General features: G+C 41.7%; 1 protein-coding gene across 1 annotated transcript; it reads left to right on the forward strand.

Annotated features, from left to right (window-relative positions):
• Nucleotides 1-441: 441 nt before the first annotated feature.
• On the forward strand, nt 442-18,770 carry LOC125901342 (CD109 antigen-like). Its single transcript, XM_049596999.1, has 32 exons — nt 442-521; nt 648-799; nt 890-918; nt 1,028-1,267; nt 1,386-1,508; nt 1,628-1,667; nt 2,965-3,046; nt 3,144-3,243; nt 3,347-3,443; nt 3,530-3,639; nt 3,720-3,911; nt 4,211-4,315; nt 4,433-4,495; nt 5,835-6,005; nt 6,098-6,250; nt 6,964-7,033; nt 7,206-7,290; nt 7,411-7,528; nt 7,886-7,999; nt 8,223-8,441; nt 8,570-8,711; nt 11,159-11,329; nt 11,464-11,545; nt 11,668-11,899; nt 13,418-13,589; nt 14,141-14,331; nt 15,555-15,710; nt 15,846-15,911; nt 16,686-16,819; nt 16,924-17,080; nt 18,148-18,250; nt 18,399-18,770. The coding sequence occupies exons 1-32, from the start codon at nt 442-444 to the stop codon at nt 18,596-18,598; spliced, it is 4,149 nt and encodes a 1,382-aa protein (XP_049452956.1). The 3' UTR covers nt 18,599-18,770.
• Nucleotides 18,771-19,465: the final 695 nt, after the last annotated feature.

Consider the following 19,465-nt stretch of genomic DNA (forward strand, 5'->3'; position numbering starts at 1 on the left):
GCAGGGTTGTGTTCCTTCTGACATTCAAGACGCGTTTTCTTCTCAGTATGGATACAGTGACACCAGAACGTCTCTCTCTGTGTGTGCTTTGGACAGGACTGGGAATTGTGAGACCCTGAATAGACAGATGAGACGCATCCCCTTGGGCAAAGGCGTAAAGAGTGTGTGAACACCCCCTCCCCCCCACCCCCCCCACCCCCCCACCCCCCCCCACCCCACCCCATCACTCTACTTCCTCCTTTGTGCGTGACAAAGAATATATATGTGATAGTATTCAACCTGGTGTGTGTGAGCATGTGAGTGCGGTCCCGTGGGGCATTGGTGGACAGATAGGAGGAGGGGTTTCATAACACCTAGGTACAGGTCACCTCATAGAGCGGTCACTGTCAGTTTGGTGTCTGAATCAGGTGTTGAATGGGTGGCGAGGCTTGGATTAGAGGCATGGATGGGATCTGGACTTTCGTTGTGTGTGTGGGAGTTTTGTGTTCTGCTGTGCCTGGTTTGACTCAGGACTCATCCAGGTAAGAGACCTGGTTTGTTAATACACTCATTTTCTTTATATTTTAGATATCAATGCAGTTTTTAAAAGATGACGACCCACTTTGTTTCACCAGTCAGTAACACGCCATCCTTTCTCTTTCTACTAGGACATTGTTTCTGATCTCAAATCCAGAGGTGTTGTATGCTGGGACACCTACTTCCCTGGCTGTCACCGTCCTCGCTGACTTCCCTGGCAGGGTGATGGCTGAGCTGACACATGGCGACACCAAAGTATCCCAGACAGAGGAGTTCCAAGGAGGTGACACTGTATTTACAAAGCATTTTAGGGTTGATTTGCATGGTTACTTTTTTATGTATTACAGGGCTGACGTAACATTTTGTTTTTAAGGTGTGACCAGGGTCCTCATACTTCCTCCTGTGAGTATAATTATCTCTTTCAGATCAGAAAATAATACTTGGTAGTGATTAAATGACTTGTTTAACTTGATATCACATGTATATGTTTGCGAAAATTCTTCTACAATAGCTCCAGATTCTCAGCTCTACGACCCAGAATTCCCTCATAAACTTGACGGTGAGGGGCTACAGGGGGGATGATGTCATTTTCACTAACACCACCACTCTCAGCTTCAGCCCCAGGAACGTCTCCCCCTTCATTCAAACGGACAGATCACGCTACCATCCAGGCGATACTGTCAAAGTCAGAGTTGTGTCTGTTCAGTTGGATAACCATCCATACAAAGGCAGAGTGGAAATCTCTATACGGGTATGTCTCTGTCCTCCGTGTGAAAGAACAAAGCCAGAGGAGCTGAATGGATTTTTCAGAGGGCATTGTGTGGTGCTGGTAGTGTTAAGTTTGACTGACTTTCTTTTGTCACATGCAGGATCCCAGTGGGGACGTTGTGGACAGGTGGGAGTCCACAGGGAATCTGGGGATTGTGTTGCGGGAATTCATCTTGTCCCTGACACCGCCTCTTGGGATGTGGGCGATCACAACCACAGTGAATGTAGAGTTGAAATTTAGAAATATGTTTACCTGTTGTGTTGCATGCTGGGTAAAAAGCTGCTGTTTGAATTGAATAAGAAAAGCATCTTACCGTCTTGCCTCTCATCCTCTTCCCTACAGGACGCAACTGATGAGAGAGAATTCATTGTGGAGGATTACGGTAATAGATCTACCAGTTTATTGTAATATTATTTTTCAGCCATGCAATTAAATTTTGGAACGGACATGCATTGTCCCCAGAGGATGAATCTTACTGAGTTCTGTAGTCCTCTGACTTCATCTGGCGCCACTGTGAGGTTGACATTGTTGGTTTTTACTAAAATATCACAACTACTGGATACTTTTTTAAAAAAAAAATGGTCCAAAAATTCGAGGTCCCTAGATGATACGTTCTAAATACTTTGGGATTTTCCTCTAGTACAACCATCGGGACATGTGTCCACGTAGCATTTTTCTATGGCAGAAAGGAGGTGGCAGGATGCAGAGGAGTGCTTCATCCCAGCACATCTTGACATTAACATAGGTAGCTAACGTGATGCTAATGTGATGCTATGTTAACAGCGGGTTGACAAGGCTTCACAGTTAAAAACAAGCTCACAATGCGTCTGGTGATAAAAGTCCACCGGATCTGCTCCCACAAATGGATTTTTCTGTCTTTGATGTGATATTTTGACTGAAGAAGAAGACACACTTTTCCACTCTGTTGTCATACACACAGGGCTGAAATACCCTCACATGCACAAACAGGACCTATACATGTATGAAATGAAGGGATGTCAGAGCGAGGGGGCAGCCATATGGGGACTTGAGCCATCGACCCTCCGGTTCTCAAGCCAGGTCCCTATGGACTGAGCTACTGCCGCCCCCAACAACAAACTGACATATCATACAGCTAGGGATAGACAGAAGCTGAAGGAGTGACAGTGACGACATCACTGCCTTTCTGAAAAGTTCAGAGATTTTAACCAAGAGCTCTCGGAGCAGCCACACGAAAAAGCTGGAGCGCTCTGGCTGTAGTGCCATGTCTCTAGGCAGCTACATATGGCCGCATACACTCTTTCCTCACTGGGAACAATTGATAAAAGACGCTGGCAGTTGGAATAAAACGTCATGTAGACACATGTCCTCATTAGTCAAATGATTTGGTTTATGACCAAATACCTGCAAAACAAATGACATCCTATCAGCCTGTGCTGCATTTTGTTAAGTGCTAACCAGCAACATGCTAAACTGAGAGGGGACCTCAGTAGACATATTCCCTAAACATTAGCCTGTTAGCACTGTCATTGTGACCATGTAACATGCTGATGTTAACATTTAGCTCAAAGCTCAAAGTTCCTAAGTAAGTAGCCTCACAGAGCTGCTAGCATGGCTGTATAGTCTCTTTGTCTTGTTTATAAGTAAACCTTATGACATACCTAATTTCATTTGCGTAATTTTACTGACTGCTGTTGCAGAGCATCCTCACTTTGAAGTGTTGTTGAAGACACCCTCTCAGGTTCTCATTGGTGATGACATCTCAGGATCAGTGAGAGCGCTGTGAGTTCAGTTAGCTCAGGCAAATTCATAAGATCACATTTACACAAATGTTGAGCAAGTATACAGCAATGTTAATACTTTGTTTCACCCCCACTAGTTACCCCAGTGGACAGCCTGTACAGGGAACACTAGCTGTCACTCTGGCGTCTGTTGTGCATGATGAAGCCACTCCATTCACGCTAACACAAACTAAAGAGGTGAGGTTTTATTGTCCCTGTAGCTCATAAATGAAAGTTATGCTTTTAGCCAGCATTTACTAACATTTTCAGCATCGGCTCACTTTTGACCGATGTTTTTCAGATCTACGGGTCAACACAGTTTTACTTCAGCGAAAACCAGCTTCAAGGAATCAGCAGCCGTGTGCATGTTGCTGCCTGCGTTACTGACAGCTCCACAGGTGAGATATATTCTGACACTATGTTGATTGTAGCATCTCAGTTGCATCTGCAGATCATTCTGTTACACCATCTCTCTTCACCCAAGGATTTAAAGTGAACAAAACAGTGGAAGTCCACCTCATGGCGAGCACATACCAGCTAGTGTTCAAAGACTTTCCACCTACACTAAAGCCAACTTTAGACTTCTCTGCAAAAGTAAGTGAATTAGCATTATTGTATTTATGTGAAATTCATTTTAAGCTGAGCTAACTCCCCTCTCTGTTTCTACTCCACAGCTAAGGATCCTCAGATATGACGGAAAGCCACTGAGCCAGCAGGATCTAATGAACTCTGCTGTGATTGAAGTCACTCAGAGAACATCCACGATGAATGCTGACTCCACAACACTTACACTTCCAGTGCCTGAGGACGGGAACGTCCACATTAAGTTTAGATTACCGGATCAAGTGCGGATGCTTTTTATTCGGGTAAGTATTTTCAGTTACAGCACCTGGAATGTTGGTCCTGAGGGGGAAGCATGTTTGGCAGTTTCGCTGTACGTAAGATGAGTGGTTTCAGTACAGTAGGATTACACGTGTTTACCATTAAGAACATGACTGGAGGACCTGTAAACTTCAGTAGAGTGTAAGTAAACATCCTAAGATTCTAGAAACACATTTACCTTCCTTAAGGGAAAAACAACAGCACAGTAAGATTAATGATAGCTTTTATGTAGCACGAATGATTATTTCTTTTTACATGTTCTGTATTTTGTGTTTATATTCAGGCAAGATTCCAAACCACTGAGGAGACTCTGACTGTCTACAACAACCACTCCTCTCCTAGTGGCTCGTATATTCAGATCTCCCCAATTGACACCTTACCTGCACAGGTAACTCTAAACACATATTTTCTACCATGACAATACATTGAAACAGAAGTAATACAGCAGAAATTGTTGTTAATGATGTAACCAAGACATAATTCACATTACATGTTTAACTTTCAGATTGGATTGCCGCTTCAGCTCGATGTGAGGAGCACCTTTCAAACAACTAATCTTCACTTTGTGGTATGTTTGGTCAAATATATCAAATAATGCAGATAGCATAACCATTTTTAAGGCAGTAATGACATTTGCATATGTATATCTGTGTGAAGGACACTGCAGAAAGTGCTGAAGAACTTTTATAATTGTATAACTTGAGTGTCATTATTGTTCACGTGAAGCTGATCCATTTCTCCTTTATTCTTTCGTATTTGTATTTGTATTATTTATTTGCCCAGTATTAAAACAATTGGTATAAAAACATCAACAAAAAAACAGATTGTGCAGGTGAGATGAAAAACTCCTTAAAGGGTTATAAGTTATCTCACCTAAATATTCAATAAAACAAAAAGACAGAGATTTAAAATTGCCTATAAAATAATCAGTAAGATACAATATAGTACCAAAAATAGAAATATAGAGTCCTTCTGGGAGAGGTCTTCTCCTTATTCCTGAGACAATATGAAATTTCATGTCATGATTATCCTGGTAAAAACTGTTTGGATTCACAATATTATCCTGATAATCATCAACTCCTAAAATGGCACTAAACATATTGGGTCAACATCAGATGTATTTATTTGTTTATTAAGTAGTAAGATGGAGGTGGTGATGAAGGACAGTTTAAAAATGTGGCTGGATTTTCAACTATTTGAAATGTCATATGTCATAATGTCATATCTTTCCATATGAAATTCGCCAATGCTTGAGATCTTTTGTATTATCTGAGGTTGTTTTCTGTTTCCCATCAGTCTGTTTGGGTGCAACTGGACATGATAATCACACGTATCCTCATGATAAGTTTATCATGGTGTATTGTTTTTTAGTGCGATCTGTAATATAATCATACATCATCATATCCCTAACCCTTTCCAAGCTCCATCCATTTCATGCCAGTTACTGCAATTTTGAGTTAGAGGTCGCTTCTTAAAACTACTCCTCTCTTATCAGTCCAAGACACAATATGTTACTCTCTTTAGGAGTCATATAACCTAAAATATCTCCAGGTTAAACATAGATTCTTGCCTATATTTACATGACCAGAGGATGTGGGAATGATTAGCATTTATGTGCCCACACAGCCTCCAACACTGCTCTTAAGTAAAGATTATATTACTGGTATTAGTTTCCTGGAAGTTTTGAATTTGTCTTTCCATTTGCTCCAACCAGCAGTGTTTGCCAGCGTTCAGACATGATGTTTTTATTTGGTATCACTGTGATTAAATGTGCTACACACAATGTAAATGTCAAGATCATTATAGGAGCTTATGGGCCAGCCTGTGCTTATTACTTTTTATAAACACAATACTAGAAGAAGTTTGTTAAATGCAAAGAACAAATACATATATTGTTTGATTTCCAGGTGAGCTCTAGAGGTCAGGTGGTGGCTGCTGGGACACAGAATTCCTCCTCTTTCTCTCTGACACCAACAGTGTCCTGGTCTCCTGAGGCATGTGTCACTGTCTACTGCATCCTTTCTGACGCAGAGGTCACCAGCGACACGGCGCACATACCCATCGACCAACACAACCATGTACTTTAATTCTTTTGATATATTCTAATTCTAAAGAGTGCAGGATACTTTGGGAACATGCCCGTAAATGTTTGTATGTTTGCCTTCCTCAGGTATCTCTTAGCTGGAGCACTGACAAAGCCCAGCCAGGTGAGCCGGTAACGCTCACCGTGACTGCTCCTGAAGCGAGATTCCAGGTAGGAATCGCTGTAATGGGGGCTCATGATGACGCTCCACAGGCTGACCTCGACTTAAAAGAGGAGCAGGTATGACAACCCTTTTAACTTGCTAGAGCCTAAAGGCGTAAATGTTTATTTCTTTACACAAAAGAGCAAAATATCACCTCTGAAACTTAAACTCCTGTGAACTTCGTTCAGAACATCGCTTGTTTAGATTATGTCAGATTTGCTTCATTTCTCTTTTGTCCATTTCACAGTTTAATTACAAAGCACCAATCTTCCCACTCTCCTTAATCTGCTGTAAATACCTCCTGGACACATTTTTCCCAGTTAGATACTGTATGGGCATTCAGTGTGTGACCACTAAAACCGGTTAGTCTTGATGTAACCTATCTGTCTGCTTTGTTAGGAGATGAGTCTGCTGTTTCTAAGAGCTGGTAACTCTAGTGTGTTGGGTGCAGGACCTGAGGGTTATTGATGCTTGCAAGATGGAGGAAACAAAGCTTCTCCTCAGTGTGCCGTCTTAAGATGACCTTTCCTCATCTCCAAATCACTGGCGCCGTGTATTGTATCTCATAGAACAGACCGTTTTAAAAAGCGAGATCTCCTCGGGCATCTTCGGAGACTGTTTTACACCTTACATCACCTGCCAAGACCTGACCCATATTTCACTGGCTGTTACTCTAATGATACATGAACTGATGACCTCCCAGGCTTTCATGGTGTTTACATCAAATAACATGAGTACAGCAGCTGTAACTTCTTATGTAATTATCTTTTCTGTGTCTCCCACACCACAGGGATGTAATATTAGGATGCTGACCAATACCAGATTATATAAAGGAGAGCAGCCTGATGGACCTAACAATGGTATGATGATAAATATGACATCTACTTTATATTTGGAGTCCCTCTTGTGGTCATTTAGCATATTGGCTTGGTCCCACATTTTCAGTACTATGGGATTTAATTTTCACTCTTCAGATGTTTGTACACTTTGAGCTTCCTCTGATCTCTCCTCTCTTTTCTTTGGGGTTTTCAGAAGGAGATGTTCTAATGGTAGAAAGGTACTGGAGCCACTGGATGGGTGCCTATGAGTCCCTACTGTGGTTAGACACTTATGTTAGGTGAGTGCATATGTTGGAAATGGGTGATGATGATTCAATTATTGTCAAATATTTAAGTAAAGTAGCAAAACCTGTTGAATAAATTCAGTGTTCTGATTTTTCTTCTGTCATCTCTATCAGTGATAATACATGGACGAGTGGAGAAATAACGGTGCCAGATGGTGTTACCTCTTTGAAAGCTGCTGCACTGGTCATGTCAGACAATCTGGGTTTGGGTTTCACTCCTGTGCCCCACAAGGTAACTTTGTGCATCTATATATCAGAGATCTTCCTCAAATTTTGAGGTTGTATTTCCCACAAATCTTGTTGTTTCCTATTGCAAAGAGGATGTTATTCTTCTTTGTCTGGTAGAAAGGAGAAGAAGACAGATCTGGAGTGTTGTGTTTCACTGTTAGTGGACTTATTATGAGGAATTTAAAGGAAAGGAAATGTGTTTATTAGAAAATTAAGCCCTGTTGGAATGGAGGTGCAAATCCCATACTGCACTGGGCTGATGCCCCAAGTCATACCAAGCCAAGAAAAGTCAGCACGTGTAGAAAAAAGGCAAACGTTAGCCAAAGTCGTTTTGAATTTGTTTATGTTCTCTCATTCACAGTTGACCGTGTCCAAAGATTTCTCCTTGTCTCTTGATGTTCCATCATACCTCATCAGAGGGGAGGAGATTGTCTTGGAGGTGAAGGTCATCAACCATTTAGAGCACAACATAGAGGTATGGACTGAATTTGTGGAGTATTCTGGCTAAAATAGGATCGTAAATTATCTGACTTGTAAGGTATTACTTTTTGTCCTTAAATTCAATTCCAACAAACCCTCCAGTAAATGATGTATTAGTATCTCCCAATAATCTATCACTGTCGTATATGGCACACGGAAAATGTCAAATTCTTGGTCTTAAGGGATTACGCTTTGTTCTTTTATGTTTTCATCCACAGGTCATTCTGCTGCTGGCGCAGAGTGAGGCCTTCGAGTTTGTTTTGGCAGACAAAGGGGATGTCTCGGTGGTAAATGCCCAAAAACTCACCTTAGGGAGTCATGCCTCTGCGTCAGCGCTGTTCCCTATAAGGCCCATGGATCTGGGCGAGATGGAAATATCTGTAGATGCCGTATCTGCAGAGGCCTCCGACAGCCTTATTTGGAAAGTGCTTGTGAAGGTGTGGTATGATGGAAACACTGGATAGTATCCATATGCATGCGATGTACCAGTAAAAAAGTGTATTTGGAAATGCTACGTGGCATACGCTTAATCCTATAACAGTGAATTACTTCCATGTTCCTGAAGCCTGAGGGAGTTGAGCAGTCTTTCTCGGAGTCTCTGTTCCTGGAGATGGCACTAGTGAAACACAACAGTTCCAGATCCATCTCCTTCTCCTTTCCACCAGATGTGGTGCCGGGCAGCCAGAGAGCCCATGTGGCATTGGTTGGTAAGTCTACCATTTGTCCTCCCCCGTTGTGCCACTGGCAGTTCCATCTGAGTGCTCTTCATGTTTACTTTTAGTCAATTAGGCATGTGTAATATGTGCCTGCATTTTCCTTTGTCCTGAAAAGATTTAGGTTCTGAATGTTGAAAAATGGGAACGATGGACATCAAACAGGAATGTTTATTGCGGGCAGATTCTGAACAGCTGTCAGTCTGTTTGGCTTGGCTCCATTCAGGCTGAGGGATGTTGGGCATTTGTCATGGTAGAAAAGCAAGACTCAGTATTTTCCTCAGTCACAGCGAATGTGTGGTTCCTGTACTTGTTGTGATAGTGAGCTTTATTAAACACCAAGCAAATGCGCAGGATGGAGCCTTTGTCTTGGGTGTAGCTTTCTGCTTGTGATGGTGCTCTGTAGTTTCCTCTCCATTCTCCCGTACCTTGTAGCTGTAACATGTCTTGATAGAAGTATGTAGAAGTAAGGTAAAGGTGGGAAGTTATAATGGCCCATTAACACCTGGTATAAACAGCTCTAAGTACAGGTGTCAATGCACCCAATGCATCTTGAGATCCAATCACTCAGACTACATATGGAGGTGGTCAGAGCTGCATATGGCCACATTCTTTCAGCAGTGTATACGCTTATGTGTCCTGGACCACACTGAAGGACCACCTCCTCAGCTGACATCCTTGCTTGTCAGACTCAAACTGTCTGTGGCTGGAGTTACACAGGTTAAGTGGGATTTATACTTCTGCGTCCAATCAATGCTGTACCTACAGCGTAGGCTCCGCATCGCTGTAGGGCCTACACCGTGCACCTCCCCAGAAATGTAACTACACGTTGTGGCAACACAGACCTCCTGTCTGTTTTTGTAAGTTGAAATCATTTCCCTCAGTAGAAACAAAGCTTTCATTTACTTTTATTTCACAGATAAGAAACAATAAATTGTGAAGACAATAAAGCCTCCACAAAAGTAGCATTTTATGTCTCGTGTGTGATTTATCCTGGCTTCATACGAGTAGAGGAAACTCTGGTAGTCGCTAGGCTAATTTATACAATGTAAAACACTATAGGCTTGTGCTAATAACATTAGCATGCTATATTTGTTTGGAAAACGTGTTTAGTATAAGACAGTTGTTTTGTCAGTGAACCATGTGGAGCAGAATTTTGTAACTTCACCTTTGTTAAATGTTGCTGTTGTCCCTGGCTTCATGTGAGTAGAGCAAATGTCTGTGAGTCGCTAGGCTAATTTATACAATGTAAAATGCCATACACTTGTGCTAATAACATTAGCATGTTGTTTTTGTGGGGAAAATGTGTCCAGCAAAAGACAAGTGCTTTGTCTGTGAATGCTGTGAGTTTTAGTGAAGCCAATTTGTGTACTTGTGTTTGAAACTGTCTCTATTAAGTCATGTTTTAAGTGTGTTTTGGGAGTGTTTTGAATCAATTCAACTCTACAGCACTTCACAGAAACTCAGCCACCAGCTTGTGTTTTGGAGGTGTAACTGCAGAGGAACACAGACACACCACGCAGAAGTATAAATGCTCACAACGGCGTAGGCCATGTGCGTAGCGTATAGTGTAGGCTCTGCATAGAGCTGATGCACAAGTATAAATTCCACATATGATGCAGTGCTGAAAGACAGTCCCTGGAGCTGACAATCGATCAGTTCAACATCTGCTACTCTGACACCAAAACAGCTTGACTTGTTAATAACTGTTAGGCAATGTTAACAGTGTGATGCTAACAGTTATCCCTGCCACTTTGTGTGTGTGGGCGAACTCTCACCAATTGTCCACAGGGCTGAGCTCACACTCCTACATCAGTCGGGAGACAGCAGGAGGTGGGGTGGGCGTGTCTCATGATAAACAGAGAGAGAGAGAGAGAGAGAGAGAGAGAGAGAGAGAGAGGTGATGTTGAACGAATCAATGTGCTGCACGCTGCTCCACGTGAAACAAGATTTTACCCATTTTAAATATTAACAGCTATAAGCGTGCCTACAAAACAACAAACCTGTGTGAACAGGTATGTGTTTATTTGCATGTATAGCAGGGAAGTGAAATCAAAGTGGTCACTTGAGATGCATGTGGGGAAGCATTTAATACCAGGTGTTAACAGGGCTAGTAATTCACAGAACAGATACTTTCTGACCCCCTTCAGGTCTGTCCAGTCTGAAACCTATTTATAAAGCACAACTTTTTTACTAAAAGTGTTCAGTCAAGTTCTGTGCTATTGTGCTGTGATTGGCTAGTAGTTGTCATGTCGACATGCTGAGGTTGTAAGTGGTTAGGGTTAGGGCAAAGAGGTCATGCTTAGAGCTAGTGCCAGCCTATCACAGCACAGTGGGGCGAGACCAGGTTGTACACTTTCAGGAAAAAAAATTATGCACAAGATGTTCATGAATGCAGCAGTTAAATCCTCGCTCCTTCCCTCCTGTATTGCTTTACACAGGCGATATCTTGGCCATCCGCAACTTGGATTCGCTGGTTCAGATGCCTCTTGGTTGTGGGGAGCAGAACATGATCCACTTTGCTCCAAGTATTTATGTTCTCCAGTACCTGGACAAGTCAGTCCAGGACAACAAAGAGATCAGGAGCAGGGCTTTGGGCTACATGATGGAAGGTAACCTGCTGAATTACAGTAATTGTAATGTGTTGAGAATAACGTACGGGCAAAGTTATTTCATGTGCTCCATTACTTCTGAGAGGTGCGTTTTTGGATGGTGTTGCAAACTCGTCCTTGTTTTCTGTGGTAAGGTTATCAGAGACAATTGTCCTACCAACGAGAAGATGGTTCATTCAGTGCTTTTGGAGCAAGCGACACCTCTGGTAGCATATGGTAGGTCGTCAATGTAATGGTAATACTCTTATAGGAGGCAAACAATCAGCAGTGTTGCATAAATTAAGTCAATTTATTTTGCTCCATCATCACTTAATTCCCTCTCCTGTCTGTGGTCTCAGGTTGACAGCCTTTGTGCTGAGGTGCTTCCTTCAGGCTCAGTCCTACATGCAGGTGGACCAGAGTGTCTTAACCAGGGCCATGACTTGGCTTTTGAAACACCAGGGGCCCCAGGGAGCGTTTATTGAGGTGGGCAAGTTGATCCACACGGAGATGCAGGGAGGACTGGATGATGGTTCAGTGGGACTCACTGCCTACGTACTGATGGCACTGCTGGAGGATGAGACCTACGTGGTAAGTTAGGGAAATTTGTGAATTTCAGCAGAGGAAGTTACGAGATGGGATATTACAAAATTCTTGCATTTGTTATTGTGTCAATGGTAAACTGTTGTATATTTAACATTCAAGGCTGAGGTAGGCAGAAATCTAGAAAAGGCAAAAAAATTTAATAATCCACCCTTCCCACCAGACGACCACGGGCATATGCATGCACCTTATACAGTAACCTAGTGTTTACCATATTGACTTATTTGCACGTAGCACATTTGCTCAGCCCATCCTTGCCCATTCTCTCCTTATTAGACCACAAATGAGACAAGAATTAGCTAGCTAGCCACCCTCCGGTCTCACCTCCTAGATTCCTGCCACTGCGGACTGTTTTGAAGGGAGTAGAGCGGGCAGCAGCTCCCAAACTTTAGTCAGTGGCTGCAATGGCTTGAACTTGACCAGTGCAAACCACCCAGTGCCAGGTGTCACAGTAGGCTGGTGGCAAGTGACAGCACTGGGTCTGACCTGTGTAACGGCAGCAACAGAAAGTTTGCTGATCCAGCGTGAAGTTGGCGCCATCTGGTCTGCACTAGTCTGGTCCGGTTGCACTGGCTGGATTCGAGTTGCTGCGGCCACTGATCAGGGGTTCATCTCCAGAGCTGCTGCCTGCTCTCCAACCAGCGAAGTGGTCTGTAGCATCGGGGAGTGAGGTGGAGGAAACACTGTGATTCAATGCTACAGTTAACATTAGCTACATAAATGTGAACCTGAAGCTGCAGCCGTGAACCTTTGGCTCCGTTAGCAGAAGGCTGAAATGCTTTGCTGATGTCGACATGTTTTGTTTCATTTATTTATTGACTCTCTGTTTGATATGTCCATCTTCCTTTTTTGGGTTGCCTTCCAGTTTAGGCAGTTGTTGCCAATGCTGGAACAAGAACTTTCTCTGCAGGACTCTTTGCTATTGAATCAGACTTTTACCAAAGGGACCCGCATCGTCATTGGACTAGATTTTCTAAAGCTTGAAAACAGAGCCAAGAGGAGGTTTTGAAGTCTAGTTCACTTCACTTTAACTACAATAAGCTCAAAGGAAAAAAAACTCTTCTCAGAAAGAAAAACAATTTATTTCTTAGAATATTAAATTATTGAATGTTCACAGTAGTTTATTTAAAGTTTTCATGGGTTATCACATCATATAACAATCATATCGTATTTGATTTAGAGTTAAATGCTTTCTATGTGCACACATAGAATAGCCAATAAAGCTGATTCTGCTTCACTTGATACTGGGGAGATGATTTTGGTGCTCTCTATAACCAGCTCAAGATGTGACATTTTTTATGTTTTTTTTTTTGTTTGTTTTTTCTTATTTGTCAGAAAACAAGTTTTTTTTGGGACCCTGTCAAAAGACCACAAATGGGTCCTGAGGACTCATTACATCGAAAATCTATCAGCATACCATTGACACCAAAAGTAAACTGCAATATGTAAAGTACATGAGGAAAAAGTTGATAGTAATGCTCTTTCGTCTGCTTCCTCTGGGTGAAGGACATGTACTCAGGCAACGTGTCCCTGGCCCAGAAGTACCTGGAGGACAGAGTGTCCACTGGAGTGGTCAGTAACTACAGCCTGTGTCTGGTAGCCTATGCTTTAGCTCTGGCCAATAGTCCTGTGGCTGACACTGCCCTGGATCAGCTCAGCAGGAGAGCGGACTACAGAGGTAATTTATTAATGTTTTATTTATTTTAAAGAGATGCGAAAGTCACCTTTACAGCTTCTTTGTCTTATTATTGTTGTTGATACCAGAAACAGCTGTTACGTTCTGTAAAACTGCCATGGTATGAACATATCTTGGTCGTCTTGTTCCATTTTGACTTATCAGATACTAACTAATGAACTATTTCAGAGTTACAAGTATTTGATTATTAATTTAGCACCACCTCAATCTGAATTTACCAGAATTGGTTCTCTGGTGTCAGAGAGTGAAGTGACCACTGTCAAGTGAGCAACTGTACTGTGCCACCATTTTGTCAAGTGCTACAACTGTTTTGGTTGTGCAGTGGGTGAGATTTCAAACCTTTTGCAAAATTTGACCCGGGACTTCAAAGGTTCCTTTAATCCACAAGAACAAGAGCTGCAGCAACAAAAAAACATCAATGTTTTAGCACTATTGTGTGATTAGATGTTTTTTATGTGCAGCAAAAAAGCACTGGAAGAACAGTATGTATACAAGCTCATATTGATTGCTTATGTCCTCATTCTGTTCCAAAGATGGAGTCATGCTGTGGAGATCCTCAGCCGGCCTGGAGTCACATGACTGGCAGCCGCGCTCGGTGCAGATCGAGATGACTTCTTACGTCCTGCTGGCTTTTTATCGGCGTGGCCGCTTGGTGGCAGGCATTGCACTCTTGAAATGGTTAAGCAATCAGAGAAACCATCTAGGAGGCTACGGGACAACACAGGTGACACTGCACTAGTGATGCTCAACTTATGCCCCATGGGCCAAATCTGGGCTGTGATAAGGTGCCAGGTGGTCCGCCAACAATTTTCTAATTCACAACAAAAATACATTCATTCCAATTGGGATTTTTTTGTACTTTGGATGTAAATAAGATGCCACAGTCCGTAAGAGAGCTGACAGAGGTCTGGGCTGGGCCCTGAACGTCCTTCAAATCTAGAAACACCCCTACACCTGACCTGCACAGGGCTGCTGCAACTAGATTTGCCTCTTGACAAAGATGCAAGAAGACAGCAAATGTGTAAACATATACTGATTAATATTATTAATTGTTTATTCCAACACATTCTCACTCCGACCTCATCACATATCGACGTTTGGTCATGGACTTTCCACGTCCACACACAATGTGCAACGAATATACACTTCTTTTTTCACAGTCTCTGTCAAAATAAACGCACTATGTTGGTACAACAACGCAAATCAATCTTTTTTTTCCTTCAACAGCAAACACACATGGTTGGGTTTAGGAAAAAAGAACAGGGTTTGGCTTTAGAATCTTCCGAGACACAAATACTGCTCTCTCGGGTGAAGATTGGTGTTTGTTGTACCCATCCACCATCACTCCCACCCACCCGACTCGGACTTCCCCCGCCTTAACTTTTGTCCTCGTCCTGCCATGTTCCCCACTAATGCTGCCGGGTGCCATTAAACTGTAATGGTAACAGGCTGCGTATCATGCCGACTTTAAAGGACACCTTTTTAGTTGGTTTCTGGCGCAACAAGTCGCTGCCCAAGCGCTTGATTTCGACGACTACAGAGTGAGACAAGGCTCTAAAGGAACACTTCACCCACCAAATGACCATATGTAAATCAATTAGTCATGCTGTGTTAACATAAAATTGTGAAGAAAGCTTTATTTTTCTTGCATGTCTTCACAGAAAACCGCCATTTTGTGGGTAAAGTTTTTCCTTAAATTGGCCCCTCACCCCCTGTCATTTTTGCAAAATGCCTCTCAGGCAAAGGAAGTTGGGTATCCCTGTGTTCCACCCTTATTTGTTGCTTAGGAAATTTATATTTTAGCTGGTAAATACAGTAAAACCAGTTTGTTGGAAGTAGCCAAAAATTTGCAGAAATTGATTGTGAGGAAAAAAGACATATATATAAGGTGATCCAGAATGAATCCAGACGCAGGTGTTTTGACCTGTTGCCTCTTTTCTTCCCCAGGACACAATAGTTGCCCTTCAGGCTCTGGCTTGTTACGCTGCCTTCAGTGGTGCCAACGCCATCGACCTAAGGCTCAGACTATCTGACCAAGCGTCTTCATTTGTGTCTCTTTTCCACATCAACTCCAGCAACTATCTGACATATCAGACCCGTGAGGTAATAAACCAAGATGGACTCCCACGCTTGTTGCATGCTTGATGTATTGAATATTTTGTATGATGTTGTGTTTACTATACCACCATGTCATCCTGGACTTTCTTTATTTTCATCTTTGATTTTATGTTTCTACAGATTAATGCTGACAGAGAGGTAAACCTAAATATATACATGGAAGGAAGAGGATTTGCAATATTCCAGGTACAGCTATACACTGTTACTGTCTTTCTTTGTCTGCGCTGTACATTCATGACATTACAGTTATTAACTGCTAACTACAGTTTGCAGCTTTAATAAGAGTTCTGCTAGACCCATCGGGTCTAAGGAAAATGTAACACAACAACACCAAACAACCCCCCCAACAATGCAGAGATGTTTTCATACCTCCAACATATCCAGTCAACATAAAGGGAAGTGTAACAGCTGGAGCATGACCAGAATAAATTGAACGTGGCAGCTGTGCATGATAGCTTCACCCGGCACAATGTGCTGCATTGTTAATGCTAAACTAAAACAGCAAAATGCAAATGCAGCATGATAAAGGACTCCCAGCAATTAACATCTGGAATATATACTGTAACTTGAAGTCCTGTCTGCATTTAGTGTCTCCAGATAATATCACTGAGAGGAGGAGGACCCTGGTGAGAGGTTAATCTTTTCACCATGTTCAAGATTACAAGCTGTTGTCTTTTTTTTCCAGACCCCCCCTCTTCAACATATCATGTTTTATCCTGGCGTGACTCAAAACTTAAATGTTGAAACAAGTAAACAAATACAGAGATTTAATCTTTATTTAATTTTTGCTTTATGGAATGAGATTTATATAACAGATACTATTTTTGCGACCTTGAGGCATTTGCACTTAATCATCTCATATAATCTCTTGCTGGGAGATCAGGCAGTACAGTAAACTTTAGCTCTTTGCCACTAAACCTGAGCTTTTACATTTTTATACATCTCCATGAATCCGTCCAGATGAATATCTTTTACAACCTGGAGAGCAGAGCTTTTTCACAGAACCTCCAGCACGGCAATGATGAGGAGGCTTTCTCATTAGATGTACACATGGAAGAGGACCTTGATCACATGCTGTTATCTATATGTATGAGGTAAGTACTGCAACACAGATAAACGTATTTCACATTAACATTTAATGTGAAATATGGCTGTATTTAAGACGTATCATCATGCATCATACATTTGTCCTCTCTAGGTTAAAGAACAACCAGGTGATATCTCAGACGGGCATGGTTATGTTGGATGTTGGCATGCTCAGTGGTTGCAGTCTCTCACCTGGAGCTGCTGCCCCAAGAGATCTTATCAGAAAGGTGGAGATACTTCCAGAGAAAGTCAGCCTCTACCTAAATTCAGTAAGTGTTTCATTATATTGTCATCTCGTGGTCATGCATTAACAGTTGAGTAAGGAAATCCAAAGTGTGGGATCATTTTGAGAAGGTGAAGGACGAACCCAAGGTGATATGTAAACTCATCTTCATTGGTCAACTACAGACATGACGTATCATCTGAAACATGTCAGTAGCTACATGCCCATTAGCCACTTAGCACAATCATTACTGCTTTGCCAACAGCGTCATTAACAGGAGGCTCGCTCAGTGTGTGATGTGCACTTGTAGATAAAATATAGGCCTATACTAATGATGGTTCATTAGTACGGGTTTGTATTTCTCTGTAATGTAGCACAGTGTTAACAATGTTACTGATACTATTCTTTCTCACACCTTCAACTCAAACCATTGTGTTGTCCCGCCCAAAATATATCATTTACTAATTAACTTTATATTGTAAACATGTAGGTGACTAGTCGACTAATGGCCCTAAATGACGACTATTGGTCGACAAGGAAATTTCTAAGTTTGGGGGCAGCTCTATCCACATGGTAGTTTTATTTTGTCAACCATAGGCATATTCTGGTGGGGGATTATTTTACTTCAGTTTTATATATTAATTGCATGGAGCAGTTTAAGTTGAGTCTAGAGGTAGCAGAATTAATTTTCAAAAACCAAATATGTGTTATTTGTGTGTCATTTTCAAATGCAGACTCCTCATGCCAAACTCTGTCATTGCAGTCAGGCAAGACTTTCTACCTTCATAAAAGCCTGGTATAGTTGTGACATCACAACTTCACGGCAGTTCTGATGGCTTGATTAAAGGCACCGTTTCTGAATACGGGCTTTTTTTCCCCATACTTTCACAGTATCTATGTAGCACCTGTACCTGCTTTATGATAAAAAAAAAAAGGACATGGAAATCTGACTTTTTACAATACGGGACCTTTAATAGAAAAAATGATTCCCTATATCAGATACTTATAGACATTATACAGTATCAGTATTAAAAGTAAAATAAGTAAATGCCACTGTACAGTATATTGTGTCTTACTACATGTCATCATTCACCTCTCTGGTCCCATTTGCAGCTTAACAAGTCAGAGGTTTGCATCAGACTACCAATAATCAGAGTTTACAAGGTGGCCCACGTACAGGACGCAGTGGTGCAGGTTTACGACTACTATGAACCCAGTGAGTGCACTTTCAGTTAATTAAAGTCTGCTTTGTCTTGTGTAGGACTGGCAAAGGCCCACTACAGGCCGGTATGATTTTACAGTGATATACACATGGTGTCATGTCATGATTATAATATCATATGATTATTTCCCCCATTTAACAGCGAGAAAAGCAAAAAGGACATACAACTCAGATGTTCTGCACAACATGAACTCCTGCTACTACTGTGGTACAAACTGTGATCTCTGTAGGCCAGGAATCACCATCACAGTGTCCTCCCTGTCTGCTCACTCAAGAAGCAGTGCCACCCACAGCTTAATTTGCCTATTTCTGGGAGTCACTGCTTTTTTTATTGTGGTCTAATTAGATTGAATTATAGCTAAGAAATAATTAGATGTAATGTTAAATTTTAGCATGTATGCACATTGATATGCACTGGATGCAATTCCAAAAGATTTTTTATACAAGTTCATATTTCATGTCAAATGATTATAATATTTAGAGGCATGTTTGCATGTGGCTCTTTCGCTCTGTGCACTGCTTACAATGTGATTTATTCTGTGTTATTTTGGATAGAATGTGAATGAGAAATTGATGTCTTTGGAAACTACAAAAATAAATAAAAGTCTGTCTCTACTTAAAACCTGCCATTTTCCACATGATTCCATAATAAATAAAAAGTTGATAAAGAACTCATGCACGGTTGGCAGCAGAACAAATGAAAATGTGTTATTTCTCTCTACAACTTGTATCCTGTTGTCGGCACCTTGGCAGAAAATGCAGACATGTTGAGCTATCTGAAGACACATGGAGGCTAAAATAAGATTTATTCCACAGCCCTACTGTACCGTGTTGATGTATAACACTCCTCCTTGAGTGAACCACACCTCACTGAGCTCGGGTGTAAATATGGCACTAAAGAGTAAGATCGATAATTCAGAGTGAGATAAAGTCTACCTTACCCCTCTGCCACGTCACGAAACTCTGAGCCAGAGGAATGCAGACTGACCTGCAGAGGGAACTCACACATGTAAGTCATCACCGGAGAGTAATCAGGTTTGACGTCTTGGACGTATCAAGAAATGTGAATGTTATTTCTTAGATTTAATTTCATTTAATATATGTGACCCCAGACCAAAATCACATGGTATGGAGCACAATGATAACATGCAATAATAGCAAAATGATACCATGGCTAAAGTACAGCAAATGTTGAATGTAAATACAGCC

The sequence above is a fragment of the Epinephelus fuscoguttatus genome, linkage group LG14 (assembly GCF_011397635.1).
Source record: "Epinephelus fuscoguttatus linkage group LG14, E.fuscoguttatus.final_Chr_v1".
Lineage (NCBI taxonomy): Eukaryota > Metazoa > Chordata > Actinopteri > Perciformes > Serranidae > Epinephelus > Epinephelus fuscoguttatus.